This window comes from Puntigrus tetrazona, chromosome 18, assembly GCF_018831695.1.
Source record: "Puntigrus tetrazona isolate hp1 chromosome 18, ASM1883169v1, whole genome shotgun sequence".
In the NCBI taxonomy this organism is placed as follows: domain Eukaryota; kingdom Metazoa; phylum Chordata; class Actinopteri; order Cypriniformes; family Cyprinidae; genus Puntigrus; species Puntigrus tetrazona.
The window spans coordinates 15079017-15104614 of record NC_056716.1 but is presented as its reverse complement, the minus strand read 5'-3'; the positions used below and the strand labels follow the sequence as shown (position 1 = coordinate 15104614).

Genomic DNA, 25598 nt, shown 5'->3' with positions numbered 1-25598 from the left:
GCAAACACTAAAGCATTCGCGGCCATTCAAGTCACTTCACACATGGAAATGCGTGCGCTGCTGGAAATAAAGAACGGGTGTGAATGGGCAGGTAAGAGGAAACTCAGGAAATGTGTGTTAAGAGCAGCCATCGGTGCTTGCAACCACACACACACACACACACACACACACACACACACACACATTTACATATGTGTGGATCCAGTCAAAGCCCAGATGGCTTGAGATGCCTTTTATTCGGCGGGATTACAGTCACTTTCTAATGGGACGAGCAGGAAACCCTCTTTATTATTCGGGTGATGAATACTTAGTGTGCTGCGGGACTTCTCAAACTGATTTTGAAACACGGCAAAATATTTTACAAGAAATGATGGGTTTTATATTTAGTAGCTTCTTAGCTGTATTTTCAAGTCAAGTTACCTTTTTCTAGACATCTTTCAACACATCTTCACAGTATTGAACTACTAAGTAACACGATATGCCAATATATAATGATATCAATATTTAATATTTACTATGCATTCGTACCATGTCAGTTAAGAGCCAGTATTGATATTTTTAGTTGCATCATTAGTAAGTAAATGCAGTATAACTGTAAATGAACATTAAATGAGCAATTTAACCTTTTTTTTTGTATTTTACTGTTTAGACCACCATTGCATTAATTTAGCAATCATATAAAGATAATCCTCAAATCAAAACACATAATTTCGACTATTAAACGCAACTTCTGGTAAATTGAAATCACACAAAATGTAGGTTTTAGGTTTTTATTTACAAAAATAGTTTAGCAACAATTTAAAGAATATGTATGTATATTTGTGTTTTTTTAAATTGCACACAATAATTATTTAATGACACAAAAACAAATAGCAATTAAACAAACAGTAAATTAAATTTGATTAAAAAAAGTAACATTCATAAAATAAATTGTAATAATATATATCGTGGTATATTAATTGATAGTAATTTACAATATTAACAGTTTACAATTTAAAGCATAAATTATATGTAACAGATCTTACACATGCACGCATGTGTGTGTGAAAAAAAAAAGTTAAATATTACTTTTATGCATCTGCTACGAGAATGTTATTATATTGGATACTCTCCTGCTCGGTCTATGGGAACTGTTCATTCAATCTGCTTCCAGTCTTTCCTCTTTACAAAGGGTGTTGTGTGTCCCTGTGGTCAGCGTGTGTGTGTGTGTGTGTGTGTGGGAACTGCTCCACGGACCGTGTTCAGGACAGAGGACGTACACACTCACACAGGGCTCTTCTATAGGCCCTCTGCTTCTCGTATTGATTTAGCAATGTTTGGACCTACAACTGACCCACACCCCATTCACACCGGCACAGCTCGGAAGAAAGCGTCCACTCCCTCCGTAACCTTCCTTCCCCCCACTCCAGGCCAGACGTGTTTACGGCCAGAGCTGGGGCTACCAGTCTTTGAGCCCCTTGTCTGGCATATGGAGCCCTGCAACAAAAGGGCCCTTGTGGAGAAAACACAAAGCAGGCCGGTCCATTTCCAGAGGGGGTGAAGTCAGAGCGGCAGTAAAGCCCAGATGATCGTTTGAGGGGGAATGAAACTTCTCTTCTGACGGGAACGCGTGCTGACTGACAGGAAAACGTCCCGAAACCGCGGTTATCCGTGCATCTGAATCCACCGGGCAAAGAGATGCGCTGCTCGTGCGTGGATGGGTTTTAAAAGCACGCGTTTTCGTGCATGAGAGAAACGCCGAGATGCTGCCGAGAGAGAGAAAGCGCTGTTTTGAATATTTAGCATCGTGAAGCGATGCGTGCTCATTTTAAATGGCGGGTTGAAACCGGGAGATCGGGAAAGTTGTCACAAGGCGCGCATTTTCGCTCAAACATCCCTTGTAAAGAACTTCTCTTATTACTCTGAAAGTAATACACTTGAAAAGAACATGCTTAAGTGCCAGCTGAATTGTCATTTGCATTTAACATTTATAAGTACATTTAAAATTAAGTACTGTGCTTAAGTATGATAGTCAAAATAAGTTTAAAATGTTTTTAAATATCATTGTATGATTTTTATATTTCATTTTTAAATATAATAATTATTTACAATGTTCTTTGTAATGAGGTATAAATATTTTTTTTTTTTAAAAAGCACCATTTTTTTTAAAAGCTATTAAGTCACTTAAGTGGTCTTTTATTTCATCAATATCACATTATCTGCGAGTTTTTAATATAGAAAGATTTGAAGTGCACTACAAAGGCACAATAAATAAAAATAAGTATGGGAGAAACATCAGAGTACTGTGGAGAAACAATACTTTTAAAGAAAATAAGTATGAACCGAGACAACTAATTACTTGTTTCCAATTAAATTAAAATGTATTGTAATTTAAATGAATAATAAAAGCATTTAGTTGAATGACGATCGCTTTTATGACCTACTTAATGTATTTAATTGTTTAATTACAAATGTATTTTGGACATATAAAGATGCTATATACTTAAGTCTAAATGTGCTTTAGTACGCTTTACTTGCTTAAAGCATGCAAAAATATTATTAAAGCATAAAGGTAAAACTTTAACCATCCAAAACCCCAGGAAACCGTACAACTTCTTTTATATCACAAAAGTAACACTAAGTGTCCTTTTACTGCTCGTGCAGTTTTAAAAGCATGCTTCTAAGATATAAAATAGTGCACATGCAAGCACGCTTCCTTTTCAAAGTAAAGTGACAACTGCAACATTTCTTTATTTCTTTCTTTATTTACTTTTTGGACTTAAAGCCAACCCCACCTTGATAAATATTCACTCCAGTAAAAAGTGTGACAAATAGTACCCGTAGCATACAGTTTCTAAATGACTAAATGATCATGCAATGGCCTCTGTTTGCAAGACGGGGCTCCTGAAACATGTTATTTCAAAAGCACGTTTCTGAGAGGGCCATTATCTGTTCTCATCCACAGACAATTATCACGATGACTCTGTGCGTCTGTTCTCAGAATCATCTAGCGTTAATGGGGCTCAGAGAAACAGCATCCCGTATCAAACAGTTTGCTAACGCGACTGCGCTGAGAGCCAGCAGAGAGCTGGTCAAAACCTCACAGCTACAGTTTAACCTCCTAAACGGCCGAAGGGTGGGTGCCGATAACCCACTTGTTTTTCTGCCTTATGTAAGGCGTCTATAAGTAGCAACTGGCGCATTCCTTCCTGTCTAAAGAGAAAAAAACACTGAGCAGATTTCTCTCTTGTGTCTCGTCTGGCAAGGGTTCAGCACTTCACAGACGCCGTCGTTAATTCGCTTAGTCCTCGTTAATAGCTATAAGATAACAACTAATTAAAAAGAAGTAAAACATGAGTTGTCGCTTTGTGTAAATATAAGACTTCAGTCTTCAGGGTCCTTCGGAAATTATTTTAATATGTTATATTGTCGTCAAACGAAAATAGGTTTTGGTTACATAATGTAATATGAATATACAGATGCATCATGTTTATATTACATATGTTTATTTTAGATTATAAATTATATCACTGTAACTATTTTCAAAACATACACTGCATTTATATTTGCATATTAATACTTATGCAATATTATGCAAGCAAACAGCTTTTATTTTGTATGCAATTTAATCAGCACTGTTTATGTTCTAACATTTATGTTTTTCATATTATTTATTTCAAATCAATGTTGCGCTTTTGAACTTTCGATAAAAAAAAAATACTGAATAGAAAGTGCAACGTGGTTTCAACAGAAAAAATCTTTTTAGAAATGATATATTAGAACGATTTCTGACGAATGATGCTTAAAATCCAAAATATTCACATAGAGAACACTTACTTAAAATTGGAATAATATTTTAATATTTAACGTATTTTTAATCAAATAAATGTAGGCTCGGTGAGCATGAGACCTTCTCTTTAAAACGTCTGCATGCTGGTCTACTTATTTATCCATTTATCTCTATGCATATATGCATGATCTCCGTGCTGACCAAGTACTTCTCACCCAAGAAAGAACACATCACCCATCCCAGGTCTCCAGGAGGCCTTTATGTGGTTTGATTGTCCTTTTTAAGCTCCTTTTCTACCGAGGAGCCCATCGTTGTGCAATCTCCTCTATCTTCTCCTTTTGCCTTTTGACACGAGTCTCAAAAGAAGTTATTCAGGCCTGCTGAGCACAATACCTGCAATTAAACACAGAGGGTTTGAGTTTAGAATAAAAAACACAAGCGAATGCGTTGCATTAGTGCCTGGTGTCTAAAACAGTGCTTCCCACATCTAGTGGTGTTTTCTGTACAAAGACAATAGGCCTCTCCTGCATTCGTGCGGCGGCCTTTAATCTGGCTTACTTGCACTTTGCGGCAAACAAATAAAACCTTTGCTTTCAGTTGCGCTTCTCCCTGCCCATATTTAACTTCTCCAGTCTTTATCAGTCACAAAAGAGCAAGTGCTCTCAGGGATAGCGGCCTGTTTGCGCTGCACTATCATTCTCATAGCTGGATTGTGTGAGGTGTTGACGCTCCACTCTGTGATAAGACTTCATTGTGTGTTAAAGGGACAGTGTCTTTTGGCCAGACCTCAGCTTTGCTAATATTTGAAGTGTCTTGTTTCGGAGCGAGAACTGCAGCTGGTTTCTTTGCACGGTCCGGCGTGAATGTAAGAATGATGAACAAGGTCAGCCACCTTAAAAGACACAACGTTCATGCATTTCAGATCTAAAAAAAGAATGTGTTCCACTGTATTGGCCCTCGCGACGAACGTTAATGGGCTCCAAAACAGCACTGGACACATGAAAATATCAAATTAATTTAAAAAACCTGCTCAAAATAAACCCGGCTGATTCAACTAAACCTTGCTACTGTAAATCACTGACTCAAAATCGGCGATAATAGACTATTATGTACAGATGACTAATCCGTTTAATGCAGCTGAACGCTCCTGGATCTCTGTAATTAATTACGACGCTTCCTCGTTTCCATTCCTCTCAGGGGTTTCCCAGGGACTCCAGAGCCTGTGAGGGGGATTTTGGGCTATGATTGCCTACCTGATTTGTGCCGTCGAGTATGGTGAGGTTTCTCGCAATTACATAATGACGGTAGTGAAAATGGTCGCCAGTTAGGGGGCCTTTTACAGCCGACTACCACAAATAGAGTAGAAATAACTGTGTTTACTAATATTCATTTCAGCGTGTCGCACACAGAACCTTACATTGACCTGAGAAGCAAATCATTTACCATTAGTTAAACTGTTTGCATAAAAGTTGTGATGCAATGCAAAATATTAAAGTAGCTTTTTATTTTTTGGGAGGGCTTCAATCAATGGCTAGCTTGAGTTCATTCAAGGCCGATAAATTATGTTTTATAGCTCTGATACAAATGGTTAAGTATAGTTTAGTAAACTAATTCTACAAAAAGAACATTAGCAAGATATGAGTAAAACTACTGCTATAGTTTATTTTTAATTTGCTTTTGCTGTTATATGCTTTTTTGTAGTGATTTTGTCTTTTTTTCAATTATTTAGTTTCTTTTAAGGTCTATTCATTTTACTTCATCAACCTTAAACTAAAATGAGAAATGCTGAAACAAAAATAAGTTTGTTTTTCTGTAAACCTGTTAAACACACACACACACACACTTGTAGTTAGCCATGTTTATAGCTATTTTACTCTCTAGCTGTTTTATAATGATTTTGAGTTCACCTCGATGATCCAAGTTGGATTAAAGTTTGCGCTGGCTCTCTGTGAAACCCTACACAGGACACAAGCAAACTTTTCTCACTCTCGAGAGGGTGTGAACCTGGCACTAAAACACGCCTCTTCAAAGGGTGGGCGGGGTTAGAAGTTTCTGCTTATAAAATGAGATTCCAACAGTGGGGTTGTAACAGAAGCAGAGCTTGACCTCAGTCATTGAGCAGTTCAACACATCCTCAACTGCACATAAAGAATCACAGCCAGGCATCTTAAAATGCCATCAAATTTCCTCACACCCTTCCTCGAGTTGGATGATGAATTCTGCAAGGTAAGAACACGAGTTTTGTTTTCTGAAACTTTCTGGAACTTGCTCATGCAATTACACAGGAATCAAGTTAGTTTAAAGCAATGGTTCACTCTAATACACTTAACTTTTTTTTATACATGCAATGCAATCCAAATAAACTGTTGCTTTGGAACTCTTAAAAACAAAGGTGTGCAGTGAAGCCATAAAATAGACATTTTTGGTTCCCAAAAGAACCTTTCAGTGAACAATTGCAAAAACAACTATTTTGAAGAACATTCTAAAAATATAACTATAAAGACATTTCTCTGCTTTCGAAAGGTTGCGTGTTCAGTTTGTGTTTCACATGCATTTCTGTAGATGCTTTCTTGCTTCGTTGAAACTCGTGCTCCACACAGTGTACTGAGGTCTCTCTCTTTCTCCGTTCCCAGAGTTTCCGCGGTATTGATCTGGCAGAAGCCACACAGAAGCAGCGTGTGGTGGGATTCCAGCGCAGGCATTCCCTGTGCCCCGTGACTCTTCCCAACTCTAAATTCAACAGCAACGACAGCAGCCCCTGGCCCCTGCCGGCCATCAGCCAGCACTGGAGCCACGAGAAGAAGCAGCAGCTGCCGCGTTCCTCCCTGAACCAGATTCCCTTCAGAGTAGACCGGTCCGTGAGCATGATCGAGGGCCATGTGGCCTGCGAGACCTCGATGGCCAGCCCTCTCCCGCCGCCGCCGGGTCTCAGCATCAGCAACAGCTCCTTGACCTGCCCCAAGGCGCTTGCAATGAGCTCTACGGCGCCGATGTCCACCCGCTACAAGACAGAGCTCTGCCGCACCTACGAGGAAAGCGGCACCTGCAAATACGGCACCAAATGCCAGTTCGCTCACGGGATGGAGGAGCTCAGAGGCCTCAACAGACACCCCAAGTACAAGACCGAGCCGTGCCGCACCTTCCACACCATCGGCTTCTGTCCCTACGGCGCTCGCTGTCACTTCATACACAACGCAGATGAGCAGAACGGCCTTTCGGAGAACGCCAAGAGCATCCGAGAGCGACCGCAGCTCCGCCAGAGCGTCAGCTTCAGCGGCTTCTCCTCGCAAACCCAATCCCTCGGCGGTTTCCACGCCGTTCCCGATGCCCTGGCCTTCTCCAGATCTTCGTCCGTGTCTCCGCCACCGTCCACCGGGAGTCCCGACCTGCTGTCCCCGCTGTTCCCCGAACCGGGGACTTTGAAGCACAGCCACCCCTTCGCAGACCTGGGTGGCGGTGGGAGCTTCTACGCCATCAGCGACTCGGAGAGCGTGCAGAACCTGGCGTATGCGCTGCAGCGGAGCGCCTCGGCGGACTCTCTCTCCGATCAGGACGGCTACACCAGCTCCAGCAGCCTGAGCGGTTGCGACTCTCCTGGCATCGAGGGCCGACGACTGCCTATCTTCAGCCGCCTGTCTGTCTCAGACGACTAGAAACCTTTACCTGTGCATATTGCATGCTCGCCCAAGCAGACGTTTCTCTGCAAATGTGATGAACGCGATGTATACTGTTGTATACCAGAGTCTGAAGCTGCAGTGGGAACTTCACTTTAGGTTTATTCGTTCTCTGCGGTGTTTTGTCTGCAGGACCAACCTTCCCAAGCCGCCCAACTGTAGTCTAACCAAAGCCGAGCAACTTAGAGTATATACTTCTAGTGTAACGTCTAACCCGCTCCCTGAACATACTGTAGCCTTTAGTTAAGGCATTTTTAAACGGACAGTATTACCGAGTAGTTTTAACCATAGTCCAGTCTAAGAACCTATTTATTGCTTTTGTTGTAATATGCATTGGTTGTTTTCTTTTTATATGCATTTGGAAGAAGGAACAATGTAGATAAGGCTTTTTGTTTGTTTCTTTGAGCCCGTTTGTCTGCTTTGCACGAGCTATATCTTTTAGCTTTAATTAATGGAAACCAGCTGCACAGAGTCTCAAAGTTGGAATCTCAGGATCGTTTTAAAGTGCTATTGACACACTCCGCATTCTTTGTAAGTAATAGCAGTCAGAGATATCCACAAAGATGTTCATATGCAAGCCAACGTGAATGTGAAAGTGACAATGTACCAGAAAGAAGTCAAGTTATACCATGGCTTTCGTCTTTTGCACTCTGAGAGGCGAAACATGTCATTTGCAAGTAATAACACGAACTGTGAGTTCCGATGTTCGTAGGTTGTATTTTATTGTTGCGTTTCTCATCTTTTTGCCTTGTGACAAGACACGCTTTTGCCTTTTGTTAACTTAAAACCTATTTATTTTGTTTTTTCGAAGTGGGAAAACTGTATATTGTGTTGTGCTTTCGTTTCGTGTTTGTTTATATATAATTTAAATGAACTGTTTACATTCCGTGGGATGGCAATGCCCATTTTCATTATAATATATTGTTTTAAAATAAAGATTGAAGGGGTAAAAAAAAAAGAAGATCCATTCGCCTCATTCCTTTGCTTCTCTTCTAACGTGAATGTTGGTGTGTGGCCATTTGCTCACTTCTGGCGAAACTTCTCAAGCATCGCTCATTACAAGTAGTTGCATGTGAAGCCCTCCGCTCGCATTTAATTTTAAACACGACACAAACACGCTTGAACGCTACTCCTTCCATCTGCCTTCTAGAAAGAAAGAAAAATGCATACTTGACAGCTCTTTTAATTATTCAAGCTGAAAACACACACAAAGGACAAGGGAACAGATGAAGGCTTTTGTGTGCTGCTTTGCTCATTGTTCCAGCATTTGTGCATGGACGACTAAGAAACATCCCACTGTCACACACGGTCATGGACAATAGCCAAAGGTCTCGCTGCCTTTTATTGAGACAAGGCTGGGCAGTAAATGAAATGCAGGGGCATTTCTCACATCAGGACTCCATTGTGAGGCCACTCTCCTTTTCTTAACAACATCTGTATGCTAATGGAGTGGCAGAAGGGAGGAGTGATTTGCAAGTCTATTGCAGAGCGGTAGGTCTTCGAAACAGCTTACCAGACACTGCTGGCTCCACACACGCAGCTGAGAAGCCTGGGAAGGTGGGGGTGTTCATCTGGACAGTTGAATCACTTATGCTAAAACGCAGCAGAAACCTGAGAAACCACGACATGATTTCACTGTTTACGCTCCTAGCTCAGATTCACCGCAGTCTGACAACCGCTACAGCAATCCCTCTTTTTTAACACCCCCAAACGCTCTGCCGTTTGCTTTTAGTTCTTATTATGTTTTTAGGCTTTAACATCCACTTTGTCTCAGTTAAAGGGCTTTCAAGGGCAACTCGTGCCACAGACTTAGTTTGCAGCTACTGCCACCTTGTGGTTAAGGAAAGATAAAGTCGGAAAGTTATTATTGCTTTCGAGCTCAATTGAAGCTTTTTCTTACACGCATAGGTCGGTTTCGGGCTTCTTAGCTTCCACAATTTTAGCTTTCAATAAATATTTCAGAGTAGTGTAAATAAAAAGATCCAAAATACAAATTTGAGCGTGTTTTATTGTACTTTATCTGCTTGCATCTGCAGATTGCAGTACATATCTTTAAAGATAATTTTTTTCAGGAGGGTTTACAGAGGGGTTGTGTCATATTCAGTATAAAAATATTGTTTAGTTCACCTTTCACACTTAAAATATATATATATATATATATATATATATATATATATATATATATATATATATATATATATATATATATATATATGTATATGTATATATGTATGTGTGTATATAGACATGTATTTATATCAGTACAAACACGGGATATCTTGCATCCGTCTTACAAATGATGCAGCTCTCTTTTCTGACCGCACGAGGTCAGCAGAATTTTAAGCAGAGACAAATATCTCTCAGTTCTTCTCTGCTTTAACAAGCTGCTGGCTAATGACAGTTTCCTGTCAGATGAACTCTGTCTTCCTCTGGGAGCTCAGTCTTCTATGAAGACTCTTGAAGATTTCAGTGCTTTGACTAAAAGTATAATATGAATAGATCTTTTCTCTTCAGAGCAGTTTCTGGTTCATTTCACTAATATTCACTCTCACGTTATGCACGATTTAACATTCATTAAGTAAAATGCGTATGGTATGGATATTGTGTATAGCGTTTTTTCGTTAAACATTTTCAAAGCGGCTTTATGTAAAATGTGCCTCATGTTGCTGCTAAAATGCTGAAAAACACTGACGGCAGGGGGAGCATTTCCGGATAATGATTATGGATGGATAATGACATAAATAAATCTTAAAAATAGTGTGTGCAAGTACTGTGGTCATAATAAAACTTACGAGTGTGAGACATATAGTGAGGAATAATTAAATAGGAATAAATAAAGGAATAATTTCTAGTAGTTCCAAACCTGTATGAATTTTCTTTTGCTGAACGCAAAGAAAGACGTTTTAAAGAGTTTGTAAGCAGGCCGTTTCAGTCACCATTGACATCCATAAAAAAAATACTATGGAAGTCAATAGTGACCAAAACAGCCTGCTTACAAACTATTTAAAAAAAATCAGCAGAACACAGAAATTCATACAGGTTTGGAACTACTCGAGGATGAGTAAACCATGACAGGATATCAATTTTTGGGTGAACTATTCCTTTAAGACAAACACCATTAAATGATAACGCTGCTCAACAGAGTGAGTGATCGCTTTTAACAGGAAACAGCTGCTGGTGATTAGGAACAAACTGTTTTAGAACTCAAGTGCAAGGACCCTTACAGCGAATGACCACACGAATCATTTCACACGTATTTTGACATTTTATTTCTACAAAAGTTATTTGAAAAGAGACTACCTGAATTCAATGTGCTTTTAGTGTATATAAAATCACTTTTGTAAACTTCATCAAAATGGCGTCTTTTCTTTGACTCCGTTTTGGGTACCAAAAAAAACGACAAAACTGTTGTCGAAGGCTTTTGGATATCAGACAAAATGTACATGGTCGACTATACATGACTATAATATGACTATACATGTCAACAATTGCACGTTGAGATCATCTACTATTATGCACAAATGCAAAAAAAAGGAGGAAGGAAGAGGTGTGGAGAGTTTCGGTTCAATCGTTCTTTTTTTTCCGTATGCACTCAAGTATGCAGATGGCCAAAGATATCAGAGAACATTCAGTTGGAATGAATGCAAAATGACAACTTCCTGTTCATGTTCTGGATTGTGTGTGTGTGTGTGTGTGTGTGTGTGTGTGTGTGACTTCCCCTTACGAAATCACTCATGTAAACTCCTAAATCAGGGTTGTGAAAACTAGATCTGGCCCTCCTCAATCAGGAGTTATTTTGGCAAAATAACTGGAAAGACGTTCGAGGCCAAATCATTCCAGAGGCGAACTCTTTACACGAAGCAAAAATTAATTAATAATGGCTGACAGCGGGAATGCGCCAAAGATACGGCGTGATGCAGAGAAGGAAGGTGAGGATGCGCTGAAAATGAAAAGAGGTTCAGATGCGTTAAAAAAAAAAAACAGATTTCTGATGCAAGAGGAAGAGCGCGGCCCTCGCAAAAGCAACTTTCACATCTTTTCTGCGCTACCTCTTGTGGTTTGTGCATGTGATAACTGGATTATAACCCACCACCTTAAAGGCTCGAGGTGGTTTGATGTGAGTTTAACGGGCTGCTGAGAGAAGCTTTCAGTGTGAGAATGCTTTACTTAGCATCTTGAGCCGAGCGTAGTGTAGTTAACCCAGAGAGCTGAAAGGTCTCATTAGAAAGAACAGCAGCCGCTCAGCATGCCAAGCTAACTAACCCCTGACCAGGTAAGTCAACCCACGACGATGACCTCGCAGAAGCGACAAGCCAAGCCGATGTCCGCTACGCGTGTTCAAACTATAAAACCGACCACAGACCAGAAAACACGCACTGCGTATTTTCCTCCGTCTGCACGAATGCACAAACAGCAGTTTAATGAATCATTTTAACGAGTCACCTTCGTTAATGTCGGAATGACCGTTCACATGCAGATGGGGGAGGGGTTTGTTGGGTTTTTTTTCATGTGGGAGGACGGATGCATTTCATTTACGGCTCTCTTGTTTTCTGGTAGAACGTAAAAACAAGAAGTCACACGTCCTGCTGCAAGGTGTCTAAAAGCGCGACAGCGTGCAGTTATGCATTACTGAGTAGAGTTTGTGAAGTGTGTATATGATCAATTGCATGCTGCTGTTAGATACCTAGTCAAAGATGCGTTACTTAGGATATTGAGTCTATATCTTGGACCTAACTGGTCTAAACAAAAGTGGTGGCAGCAAGATAATGGATCTGTGAGATCATTTAGTCTCGCGTTATAAGACACGGATATGCAAGTGTTAGATGAAACATGATTTTCTATGATTTAATGTTGACATTAAGTGACTGCATGATGGAAATTTCCAGAGCAGATGTGTGTGCATATCTTCAAGGATTGCTCGTTCTCTCATATCTTGGACTCTTATCGCGCACCAAGGCCGCTTTCTCGCAGGTTTTGGGAAGACGGTCTTAATCTCAGAACTCAACCTTGGACGAATCACGCTACGATGATGCGACGCTCCACTTTGTAACACGGTGTGTTTTCTTATCTTTTCACGATAAAAAGGAGGTTTTCTGGTGGGGCTTTAGGAGATGTAAACCAAAGCAGACTGGACGGTTTTGCTCTCGCTTGCAACTGAAGACGCCACTTGCGAGCTCTTAAACTGAACAAATTGTCGTGTCTTTATTTGAACAAGAGTGACTTCGGCGGTAAAGAACCTTAAAGGGGCATCCAGACCCAACAGCAAGCTAATAAATATCGCACTGGAGGGATATTTTTTTCTCTTTATGATGAAACAATACCAGTATCAAGCGATCAATTTCATCAGTCAACATTTATTTATATAGCGCATTTACAATAACACCAGCTGCTTTACACGCCAAAAAGTGAACACATTAATAAAATTAGCACAGATATATTTTGTAAAACGGACAATACGCGCCAGTATCCATCACTGCTCAGTGGCCCAAAAGCCGAACGCCACGGAGAGCACGGGATCTAATGGAAGACTATCCCAGAGACTGCCACAGATCTGGGAACATCCAAAAGAAAGCTCTGTGATGATCTTCTAGGTCTACTAGAGCAGTACTGCTGCAATGCAACAAAAAAAAGATGCCAGCTTGCTAAAAGTTCTCCCAGTAAACATAAAGCATCAAATCGGACAGATATTTTGATTGGAAGTGTACGTGCATTATATTAAGTTGATTCAACTCATTTGTTCCGACGGTATTTTGTTGAGCGTACTGAGAAATGTTAGTTTGCACTGAAGCTGAGGATTCCTGCGCGCGTGCAGACTTTAAAACCTCTGCTCCTTCGGCTAAGCGCCCCGAGTTTCAAAAACTAATAACTTCCTGAGGAAGTTTAACACATCCCTAAAGAACGCACAACGCTCCTTCAGAAACTCTGAAGAAAGAGAACACATTCATTTGGAGAGGAAATAAAGACTATAAGTAAGTCGGGTGAACTGATTTATTAGTGTGCTTCTAAATATTTCAGTATTTACAGCTTTATATTGAATATAGCCATTAATTTAGTGTATTTTTTGAATGCATAAACGTAAAATATATAAACATTGGTTGATATTTCACATTATAGCACAACCCGATTAATTGAACTTTCTACGAACTTTTACGAAAAGTACAGACATATACACACATATTATATATATATATATATATATATATATATATATATATATATACATATATATATATATATATATATATATATATATATATATATATATATATATATATATATATATATATACATATTATATATATATATATATATAATAAAATAAAATATTTGACCCCTGTTTGTTATGGTAGGTCCAGGCTCGATGAAGAGAACTCAGGAATATCAAAAATAAAGTCTCAAGTTCTTTGTAATCCACAGGAATACAATAAACTCCGAACAGGAAGGAACAGGAAGAAGTGTGACATACATAACGACTGATGTTGAGCTGAACTCAGGCAACAGCTTAGATACACGTGCTGATGAGGTGTAAGGATTTAACGATGATTAATGCAAACGAACAAATGAGTTAACACAAACAGGAACATACCCATAAAAGGAAACGTAGGAACAGGAAAACAGAATTACACTCAATCCATAAACGTTACACTGTTACGGTCTGTCTTTTATTTACTCTTCAAGTAACATATAAGAAATTAGTATAGGTCTATAGATACTAGGCTTATTTATGTTCATTAAATCAAAAAATATTAGGTAAACATGACTATTTGTGTTGTGCCAACTTGTGCTAACACAGTTTTTTAAGTTGGGTGGACTTCGGATCCTGTTTGCTGAATTTACTCAAAAAAGCATTTGCATTAAGTTGCCTTATTATTTAAAGTAGACCCGACTTTCTTCCTTTTTTTTGTTTCTCTGTGTAACAGACACAGCCATGTAGACATTTAAAGACCTGTAATCAACAGGAAGCCTGGACCACTTCCTTCTAACAGTCTAGCTTCAGCATTTTGTGCTACCTGCAGCTGAGAGAGCAGATTCTAAGACGACGAGCTGCAGTCACGAATCAAAGGAAGGAGAGACTAAAGACAATATCTGGCACATTCAATGTCGCACGTGAATTGCCAAAATACCCACACAGTTATGACAGTTATGACAGTCATCTATTCAACTTATAATTGTGCGATGCTTAATGCGTTTCAGTTGAATAAGAATGAGTAGATTTTAGTCAAATAAATTCATCGCATTATTAGTCAACTAAAACAATTCAAATGACAAAAATATGACGGAAATGATACGGCATTTTAGTCAAAAGATTGAAACTAAATCAAAAAGTTGTCAGAACTGACGCTGTGTGAAATTTAAGATAATGGGACGTCCAACACAAACTGGTTGCGTTGTTTGGAATATGATCAGCTGATGCAGATATCATAAAATGCAACAAATCTTGAAAATCTTCTGTTTGGTGCAGACTCCTGCATCCTGCAAAACTGGGCAGTTGAGCCAACATTAAATCTTTGTTACTTAATGTTAAGTTTAGTGACAACCAAAATATTTTAGTAGACTGAACAAAAAAAAAAAAAAAAATTAAAAAACAGGTTATTTCAAGTTTAAAAACTTGTTTTTTTTGTTTTTTTACAGTATATTATTATTATTATTATTATTATTATTATTATTATATTTCTATATTTATTTCTTTTATTTATTTCTACACTGTAAAAAAAAAAAGGTGAACTCAAAATTGTCCAGTGACCGACTAGGCCTACATCTATCTTTGCACTAACATTAACAAAATTTAATGAAATACTTTAAATAGTGGTAGCATACTTAAAAAAAAAGAAAAAAGAAAGAAAGTCTACAATATTGTAAAAATATCTTATAATGATCACACTTTCTAAACAGTAAACCTTACGAAATCAATCGTTTTAAATTTCAGGAGATACGCAAAGCCGAAGACTTTTCCGTTTAACATTTAACCGGCAACTTTATATAAAGATAATCTTTAAAAACACCAAGAATTTTATAGCTTGCTTTAACCTCAAATCGGACAATAGCAATCGCTGTTCTACGGGCCGGCTAATAACCGCCGTGTTTAAGGTTTAACAAAAAAAAATCACAGAAACACTTTTTAAAGTAATACTCTGGATTCAGGGAGCACCTCCCTCTCTAGATCTGCACCTCTCCAGAAGAAGAAGGTAAAAACCCATCCGGCTCTGACTGACCACCACACACCAGCAGGGTTTTCCCACATTGAGCCTCAACCATGAAAACTTTCTAATCACACACTATCCGTCACATAAAGCCCAAATAAGCCCTGGACAGTTTGTAAATAACACATCTGCACATGTTTGTGCACGCCTATTCAAACAATCCTATACATCCATTTCTGTATTCAGCACACTATTTATTTATTAGTGTTACAGCCCATCTCTGTTATCCCTGGAATACGCACTGGAAGCTCAAAAAGTCGCTGTTTGATTATTTTTTCCCGTATAATAATCACAGAAGAAAGGCATGCATGACTTTTTGAGCCGCCTGATCTTTCAGTAGCCTGGACCTCGTCTGCCCATCGTTTCTACATTTCCTATCCTCGACGTTGCCTGTTGCTCAAGCCCAGCAGCTCCTCAAACTGAAACACAGAAAGCAGACGCAGCAGGGACATGCGCACTTATTATGGCACATGAAGTGAAATGCATCTCCACGGATTATGAGCGTTATATTTTTAAGGCGTGCTTCTCAGTTTTGTCGGGATGTTGTCTAGAGGTGCGTATCTTTAAACGTTTCTTATGTCTGAGATTTCCTTTTTAACTTAAGTGTGCTTTTATGAGTCTATCATGAAGTGTTTTTTTTTTTTTTTTTGCCTAAATAGCTTACTTTCGGTTCTCTTTTCATTCTTTTTATACACATACACACATATACATATATATATATATATATATATATATATATATATATATATATATATATATATATATATATATATATATATATATATAATTGGCGGCAGTAAGTTCATGTTTCTTATGAAAGCCGGAAGCGCGCGGACCGTTAAGCGCGTGATAAAGCTGCTTTTTCTTTTCTTTTAGTTTACAGCCCGCAATGCATTTATATTGTTAGCATGTTTTCATAAGTAAGGTAACTCTTCTGAGAGTATGTGGCATGCATGACCACACTGGATAACAACTCGCTTTAGATCAGTCTTACTGTAATAACAAGATATGATGCGGTATATTTTTACACTATGCACTGCACTACACCGTATCTCTTACATTACTGGTGCAAATAATAAACTATAGCAGTATCATTTAGTAATCGCCATTTTATACCGCTTTACCAGTTTACTCAAAAATATGCTGAAGCATGCATTAATGTTTCTTCATGTGAGGTATTTGGAAATAATGTGATGAGTGATTTGGTTTTGAAAACGTACCTGATTAAAGACATGATGTATAAACCATAATACGCATGTATGTTGTGTATGTGGTTTAAGGCAAGTGGAATAAAATGTACTAGACGTAAACCTATGTTAGGTGCAGTTATTGTGTAAGATTGCACCATTTTAGTTGCACCACAGTCTGCATGGTATAGTTAAATGCAAGGTCCAAAAAATAAAAGTTTAACTAAATTTAAAACTTTTCCAGGAACATAACGAGAACGGAGAAAAAATAGCTTACAGCCAAGAGCAGTAAAAACAAACAGACACACAAACAATTCAAAACATGTAGTCAGTTTTTCCTATCAGTTGTGGGCAGGAGTCGGACGATTTGTGGAGATCTTTTGCAAAGTTGTCTCTGTAGAAAACGAGGAAGCAGAAAAGTCCTCGCCCTCCGATGCTGCTTTAACTTTTGATCACAATTAGACAAAAATGCATTGCACAAAACAAGTGAATAAATCTAACATAAAGGAAACGAAACTTTCATGCCTAACTAGAAAAGGTAACATAGTAAATGAATCGTGTTTCTGCCACCATAAAACAGTCAAAAACTGTGAAGAAAACCTCTTCAGCCCTGTTGCACATTTTGTAATTTTACAGAATTAGGAATACCTTAAATTAAAAAACACAAACATTAGAGTACGTTGATGAAAAGAGTCTTTATGTGTATAAAATCATCTCTTTCGAAGGCCTCTACCATCTTTCCTGCGGGGTTGAGTAATGCATCTCGCATCGCAGAGCTGAGCATTTTTGGTAAAAATGTGTATAATCGTGTAGAGCCCTTTGAAACAGTGTTTTTAATCTTCAGTTCGCTGTATGAAGAAAGATCCTGGAATGTTTTCCTAAAAAAACGTACTTTCTTTGCTTTCAAACGAGGAAAGGGACATCTCCGATTACACAGGCGTGCCATTTGAATAAAATTATGGACAAATACAATTAAAAAAACACCATGTTTTAACATTTAGAGGGTCGTCTGTACAAAGGGATTATTTGTTTAAAGTAATGTTTGTGGGTGGGGAGCTTTTTTTAAAAATTCAGCTATTACTAATTGTGTAAAAATGTGCAACAGGGCTGAAGAGGTTTAATCCACAGGTGTTGTTTTTTTGCATTCTCGCTATATTCTTGGAAAGGTTTGGTTAAAGCTTAGTTAATTAAAAAAAGCAGGGTCTTTGGACCTTGTATTTAACTTTGTATTACAGTCAATTGGTAACAACTTTGCAAACATTCCCCCCCGTTATGTGTAGTTACTGTGTAAGTAAGACATCTGCGAGCGTTAGTCTAAAGTGTTAGTGTAACTGTGACAGATGTGTTTCATAGTAGTCAAGAAAAATGCTGTAGTAAATTTTATTCTATCTGTGTATTATGCGGTTATGTATATGTTATCATAGAAGAAGTTGGAAATCTAGTTTTACACTGTACAAAGCGTACGAGGAGATCAGGCAGAGAGAGAGAATCCATTTGCAAACCACTTTAATCACAAAGATAACAAAATACTCAGACAAAGCGGATCTGAAAAGCACCATGGCGGAGCTGCCAGATTAATAGATGATGCTACCATAACCAGAGCTGAAGTCAAAGACCGTGGAAAACCAGCCGTGGCTTGACCTGAAGAGGGGATGAACATCCTCCATGACGCTCACAGAACAAAGAGCCACGAGGTCGATAAAAGCTCAAAGTGCATGAGTCAGTTAGAGAATGTATCATCAGGCATACCTCACCCATATTATTCAAATGTGCAAGTTTAACCGTTTGATTACGTTCTGTTCGTTCTGTAACGCTTCAAAGTATAACGACCAGCAAACTGAAAAGAAAAGCACACCACTTAAATACGGACAGCAGGGTTAAACGAGGTAACAAGGACAGCAGTTATAGTAACAAACAAGGGAAACGGTGGGTGAAGACGGAAACACCGAAACAGAGAAACATTTCAGCGTAAAAGTCCAGGGACAAACACAGAGCAATCATGACTATGCTCTTTAATCAGGTACTTTTTCAAATGGACATTTCTAAACCTAATCATAGCAGAAATCTATCACATTATTTCCACATTCGTTAGTAACCTCCATGATGCCTCATAAAAAACATCAGTACGTACTCGATAGCATATTCTTGATTATACTAGTTATTAACTTTAAGATAATTGCTAAATTATACTACCACAATTTTTACCAGTAATGTAAGAGATATGGTGTAATAATACTGCATTGTATATTTTATTGAAATAAGACCGTTCTAAATCATAATATTGGCATGCTTAAACCTTACTTACGAAATATACTAACGGTATTAATACTTTTCATTTTCCAAGTCATTACCTCATTATCCAGCCTTTAAAATGTGCACATTGTGTCCATTTATCTACACATAAAAACACCGTTTTGAGTCAACTGAAATATTTTAGTTGTCATTTACATTAAAGGTGCTGTATGTAGGATTTTGACCATCCTAAAGCATAAAAATGTTATATGTTCGCAGATATTTAAGAAACATGCTAATTTAGCAATACTTGTTTCTCTTGCTTTAAAGCACCTCCCGCTGGCATGAATGAATTTGCATTTTCAATAAATGCTTACGATTTACGCAGTAAATCATATTTACGCAGCAGGGACTCAAGCTGTTGTTATTGATTCTATTTGGAAGTCTACCCGAAGTTAAGTTAGGGCCACATGCATAATAACGTTTGTTTATGTTGTCGCCATTAAAACCGTCTGTGAGGTAGGCCTAATTTATGATATGATATGAGAAATGTGGTTTACTCAGTAAAATCCCTGCTGCAAAGGAGTAGATAACATCTGAAAAAATTTGGTTTTACTGCTTATAATGGGACTTGCATTGGTTTTAATGGAAACTGTAATGGACCTTGTGGGTATATAATGGTAATTGGTCGTCTTCTATTGATGGCTTGTTAAGTCCAATAAAAGCTAATGGAATATTTCTTAAAACACTACATAATGCCATTTTTTAAAATGGTTTAAATAGTTTGTAATGGTATTTTTAGTGGAAACCATTTGAATTTCTATGGTTTCTGTTTTTTTTGACTGCAGGGGCTGGTTTTGTCATGCCACTGGTGTTGAAATATGGTTACTGTCTCTATTGGTTGCACACTCACAGAAGCTACACTCCTTTTACCTTTTTATTTGGCCAACAGAAAGAATTCAGCCAATAGGTTGATGATGATGATAATGATGACGCAGAGCCATTGTCCTGACAACTTCTCCTACATGTCAGATCATCCTACCAGGGTTTAAAAAAAATATTGTTGGTTTCCAGCTGTAGCTATATCTCTTTAAATCATAACCACAAATATAAAATGCTAATATCAATAATACATGTACAGCATTTATTAATCTTAGTTAACGCTAATTTAAGCCTTTATTAATGCATTGTTAAAATCATGTTTGTGAACATTAATGCACTATTTTTATGAACTAACGTTAACAGATTAATAAATACTGTAAGAATTGTATTGTTTACTGTTTATGTTAGTACTTTAAGTGTTACCAAATTGACAAATTTATTTAATGTTTTAAAATGTGGATCAATGAAACAATAAAAAAGTACATCAATAAATCCTTTTTAAAATAAAAAAATTGCACTACCTCAGTTTTAACAGTATGCAACCACTTTATATCAACATAAAAAAAAACAAAAAACAAATTCAAAACCATTTTTCCAACCCGGAGGAGGACCATGTGGAAAATCCAAAAATCTCAACAGAGGAGCATTTTTTTTCCAATCTCCGGGACCCCAGAGAAGATGAGGGGTTGTGGACAGGCCAGTCCCGTATCACACTCACTCTCCTCTCTGGACAGTGAGCAGCAATAGGTAGGCTGGTAGTATGAACCAACAGACTACCCACCTCACCTCTGCTGGAACGCAGAACCCTTCGGGCTCCCTGTCACCCCGTGTCTTCACAAAAGTCACGGAGGCTGCCCTTGCTCCACTGAGAGAACAGGGTGTTTGTGTTCTCAACTACCTGGACGACTAGAAGCATCCTAGCTCAGTTGTGCAAATACAGGGACTTGGTGCTACTGCACCTCAGCCTGTTGTGTCTGACAGATTCCCAGGTAACACTGAGGCTGCAGCTTAGCTACATGCCCAAGGTTCCCACCACTCCGTTTAGAGGTCAGGTGATGAATCTTCAAGCGTTGCCCCTGGAGGAGGCAGACCTAGCCCTAGCTTTGCTCTGTCTCATCTGAGCACAAAGATGCCAAGAATCCGTGACAACCGGTAGAGGGCTGGGAGCAATGTGAAGTACCCAAGAGGGCTTCATGTGTGTATTTCCACAGTTTAGCTTCAGAGCCCCGTATTTCCCCTTCAGACCGTCTGCCAACCTAAGAGGGTTCAATCATAATTTTCCATATGCACTGAAATACTGTTCATATGAGTATATGTTCCGAGACTTTCGCACTTCCCTGTTTACTAGAACGTGGGACATTCCCTAATGTTCCAGTCTCACTGAATGGGTAGTACTAACAATAGCAGCTGGCTTTTTGTGGTAGAACCCCGGCCTATGCTGATAGACTGAGGGGGCTTGGGAGGCTCCCACAGGACACTGGAAGAGGCAGGGATCCCAATTCGTCGGTCATCTGACGTGACTCTTAGTGACCAACTGAAAGCGAACGTCTTGTTTACGTATGCAACCCTCATTCCCTGAAGAAGGGAAAGGAGACATCACGTCCCGTCGGCATGGTACCTCTGCTGAACGGCGGGGTCACTGGCTTGGCTCCTTAGCAAAAACCTGAATATGCGCTGCACCCGCTGCTCATTTATACTCGTGTTGTCATCAGCTGTGGCTGGATATGATTAGCGCATGCCAATGTTCATTGGCTCATTTTAATACACTTGAAGTAGATTGGTCTTGAATTGATCCCAATTCATCAGTCATTCAACATGACGTCTCCCTTCAGGGAACAAGGGTTACATATGTAACAGAGACATTCTTGATGGGTAAGAAATCTAATGATAATTCCACCAACAGGGTTAAAACATCAAATGTGTTATATATGAATCAGTATACTGTGTACTGTTTTTTGCAAGCTATATTTAAGGTAGTAGTAGACGGATGCAACTTTATTCTCCCAATTCATTCTTTTACAAAGCATGCTTGGAACTACAAAAATGCAAAGTCAATTCAACAAAAAATAACACAAATGGATTAAGTAAGCCTTCACATGAATGTAATTAAATTAAATTGCAATTAAACTCTCAATTCTCTTGCTTTAATAGAAACAACCATACAATTTGTGTTCTTTTTTTCTTTCAATAGAGAGTGAATCAGAAGCAAAGCCATCTAAGAAGAGCAGCACTGCATTGAAGATCTTTTATTTGTTTGGCTTATTGTTTGGGTTTTTCTTTATCCTCTTCATTTATATACAAGATTCATTTAAAGAACCGTATATCAAGCGTGAAGACTCTGCCCTGCCAATTCATCTTACCTTCTTTGATTTAACACCACACATCAACACATCCACCAGTCCTCTATCTGCAAAGGCCTGTGGAGCTCAAGTGGAGGACAGGCCTGTGATCAAAGTCATCCATCTCAACACTTACGTGATCGGCTCTTACATAGAGCATCGTTTCGCAGAGAAACAGATAAAAACAATAGCCATCATTCTTCGACATGAGCAGGCGACGTTCAGCTGCGTGATGTGCTGCGACGAGAAGATCGTGAGGTTACCGGCTGAATACTCCATTCATTCTGACCACTTTAACTATGATTACGGCACGGCTACCATCACGTGCACTATCAGAGGCACGTGTCTGACACCGACGCATGTTGCAATAACAGCAAGTGGTGTCACAGAGAACATAATGTCCTTCAAACCTATCAGAAACATAGACTTTCAAACAACCTTCCCGTATGAGTTCACGGTCTGCATCTCTGTCATGTACGAGTACACGAATGTGCTGAATCTAGTCCAGGCCATGGAGATGTTCAGACTGCTTGGCGCTCAAAGGGTGGCGATATATAAAACCAACTGCGACGAGCGCACGCAGAAGGTTCTGGACTATTATGAGAAAAAAGGTTTTGCAGAGATCATTCCATGGACAGTTACAAAGTACATTGAAGTGTCTCGCGGCTGGAATATAAATAGGTCGCCAGGTCAGTTGCAGTACTTTGGCCAAATCCCCGCGCTTAATGACTGTGTTTATCGTTACATGTACCAAAGTCACTATGTGGCTCTGCACGACTTGGATGAATTTATTCTGCCTTTAAAAGTGAAAACCTGGAAGGAGCTGTTACCTGAGCTTGAGACCAAGTACGGTTCTGATATAGGCTTTGAGTTTGAAAATAACGTGTTCCCTTTCAATGCAGAGGGTCATGCGGATTATGGGCAAGACAAGTGGAAAAACATACAAGGATCGAATATTTTAAATTATATCAATCGAGTACCCAACCTCCCTAATACTTTCAACAATTATAAGATTATAGTAAATCCTCGGCTGGTTCTGAAGACCACTGTCCATGGCCTGCTGGACAGTGTGAATGGAAAGAGCACGGTCCGGGTCGACAACTCCATCGCTCGCATTTACCACTTTAAAAACTTTACGTACCCAGCCGACACAAAGCTTGTAAAAGATGATCATCACTGGAACTATGCCAATGATCTTATACCGGCTGTGACTAAAGTTCTACAGGCCTGTGGATTCATCGAGGGCTAGGATGTAAATATTCATAGCTTTTCTATGCTCAAATATTAGTAATGAAGGACTGTGTGGGGCTGATCTTTTAATGTTCTCAGGGCTTTAGGGTTTATAATAACTATTTTGCAAAGCTAATATAAACTGCAGGTAGACACTGGAACACTGGAAATCATTCATAGTACATTTATAAATTGTGTTGCTCAGTTCTGTAATAATCAATAGAAGTGTGCTTCATTGGAGTGGGTGAAAATAAAGAGCATTGCACAAATTATTACATCCTACAATGTTTAAAATCCACCTAATAATTTTTTTTTTAATCACCTTTAAACTAAATCAGTCTCACTGGCCCTGCAGTTTAGATTCTCATGCAGCGTTACATCATATTTGGGGGTTGATTGAGAGCCGTGCATTGCTAGTCTGTGCCCTCAGCAGTTGTCACTGTCCTCAATTTTCTTCGCTCTCAAGCAGCTCAACAATGTCTTGTCACACTTTCAGTGCAATTGGCTTCCCATATATGAAGCTGAACACTGGTGCTCTTGCTCACTTATTTTGCTTCTACCATCTGTTTATTGCTGTAGATTTGCAATGCAGAGAAAAGTAGTCACTATATGTGACACCCTCTTCCCGAAATGGAGTGGGAATATGCAGCTAATTTGCATTTAAAGCAAAACACTCCAAAACAACTCTTTTAGGAATAACTCTTAAACACAATATCAAGCTCTTTTCCCTTCCTCTTGTCACAGCTTTCTCTTTTCCAGCATACTTTTCCTGTTGACATGTTATGACATTTATTTCTATAGCAGTGGTTCTCAAACCTGTCCTGGAGTACCCTCAACTCTACACATTGTGTATGTCTCCCTTGTCTCATCAGCTCATCAGTGGAGACTGCAAGACCCGATGTGGATAGGTCAGATATAGAGAGACATACAAAAAGCGCAGCGCTGGTGGTACTTCATGAAGAAATTTGAGGACCAATGTTCTGTTGGTGGTGGCCCTGGCTTCCTACCTTACCAGAGTATTTTTTTATTTTAAGTTTGGCGCCAGACAAAGTTAAGCACCTGTCAATTTAATTAGATTCCAGATAGCTCAGTAAAAAAACATTCATCAAATAAACTGAAATAGACCAAAAACATAGTATAATCAAAATGAAAGAAACAGTAATTTATGAGTTCCCAATTACATATAATTAGCCATGGTTTAGCAATGTGTATTTGGCGAGTTTAGTAACGCTTACTTGGCGTGCTGTCCAGGGAAGGGTACCGTAACATGTAAGCTTGTTAATAACTTAAGGTGATTGGGTGTTGGTGTGGTGATGAGTGTTACATCCCTAGGATGTATATGAATAGTTATTGTGTAATCTGCCCTTTTGGGTGTGGCTTTGTGCTCTGTGTGTGTGTCTCACTCTCCCTTTGCTTTTAGTTGCAAAGTGCCTACAGGTGATCCTCATCAAGGTGCTACAGACGGTGCTGCTACAAAAGAGCAGAGTGAACCTGACTTGGAGAGGCTCACTTCTCCCCTGCTCCAGACTTGAATGTCTTCTTTTCTACAGTTGAAACTATTTGTTGTAAAGTAGACCTGTGCAAGCTATCAGCTTGGTGACCTCTTTAGTGAAGCTAACCGTTGGGTTCTATCGCATTAGCATTGTGATGTTATAAGTTAAGATTTACTGCCTTGTTAGACGTATTAACAGGTACTGTGACTATTTTTGTTTGGTTTATGGTAAATGGGAAGCTGTAGGGGGAAGGTGCCATTTGATTTTTGAATCTGTTTGTCCTTGTTTTGACTAGTGAGGGAGTGTTGGAAAGCATTTGTTGTTTATTTCTTTTCTTTGACCTGGTTAGGTTTAGTACTCCTCCCTTTAGTTAGATTCTGTTTTGTTATTTTGTCCTGGCCGTCCCCTGAATACTTTTTATTGCTCCCCTGTTTTGTTTTTTAATTTAAATTGCTTGTTAAAATAAACTTGCCTGCTTAAGTAGTGGTTGTGGTTGGTGTTTCAATTCTGGGGCAGAGGATTGAGGTGATCCCTACACATTTTTTTTTTTTTTTTTTTTTTAGTTAATTTGTTACTACCACTCCTACCCCT

At 38.9% G+C, this 25598-nt stretch overlaps 2 protein-coding genes across 2 annotated transcripts; both read left to right on the top strand.

Moving 5' to 3' along the window:
- Positions 1–5864: 5864 nt before the first annotated feature.
- Positions 5865–8401, top strand: LOC122362559 (mRNA decay activator protein ZFP36L1). The gene is made up of 2 exons (XM_043264078.1): positions 5865–5995; positions 6403–8401. The coding sequence occupies exons 1-2, from the start codon at positions 5942–5944 to the stop codon at positions 7420–7422; spliced, it is 1074 nt and encodes a 357-aa protein (XP_043120013.1). The 5' UTR covers positions 5865–5941; the 3' UTR covers positions 7423–8401.
- Positions 8402–16004: 7603 nt separating this feature from the next.
- Positions 16005–23783, top strand: si:zfos-464b6.2. Its single transcript, XM_043216732.1, has 2 exons — positions 16005–16197; positions 22137–23783. Exons 1-2 carry the CDS (start codon positions 16185–16187, stop codon positions 23531–23533), a joined length of 1410 nt encoding a protein of 469 aa, XP_043072667.1. The 5' UTR covers positions 16005–16184; the 3' UTR covers positions 23534–23783.
- Positions 23784–25598: the final 1815 nt, after the last annotated feature.

Bases quoted from the DNA above. Each gene is read 5' to 3' on its own strand.
- LOC122362559 (XM_043264078.1), top strand. From the start codon at position 5,942: ATGCCATCAAATTTCCTCACACCCTTCCTCGAGTTGGATGATGAATTC. The intron at 5,996-6,402 runs GTAAGAACACGA...CTCCGTTCCCAG, and splicing joins TGGATGATGAATTCTGCAAG to AGTTTCCGCGGTATTGATCT.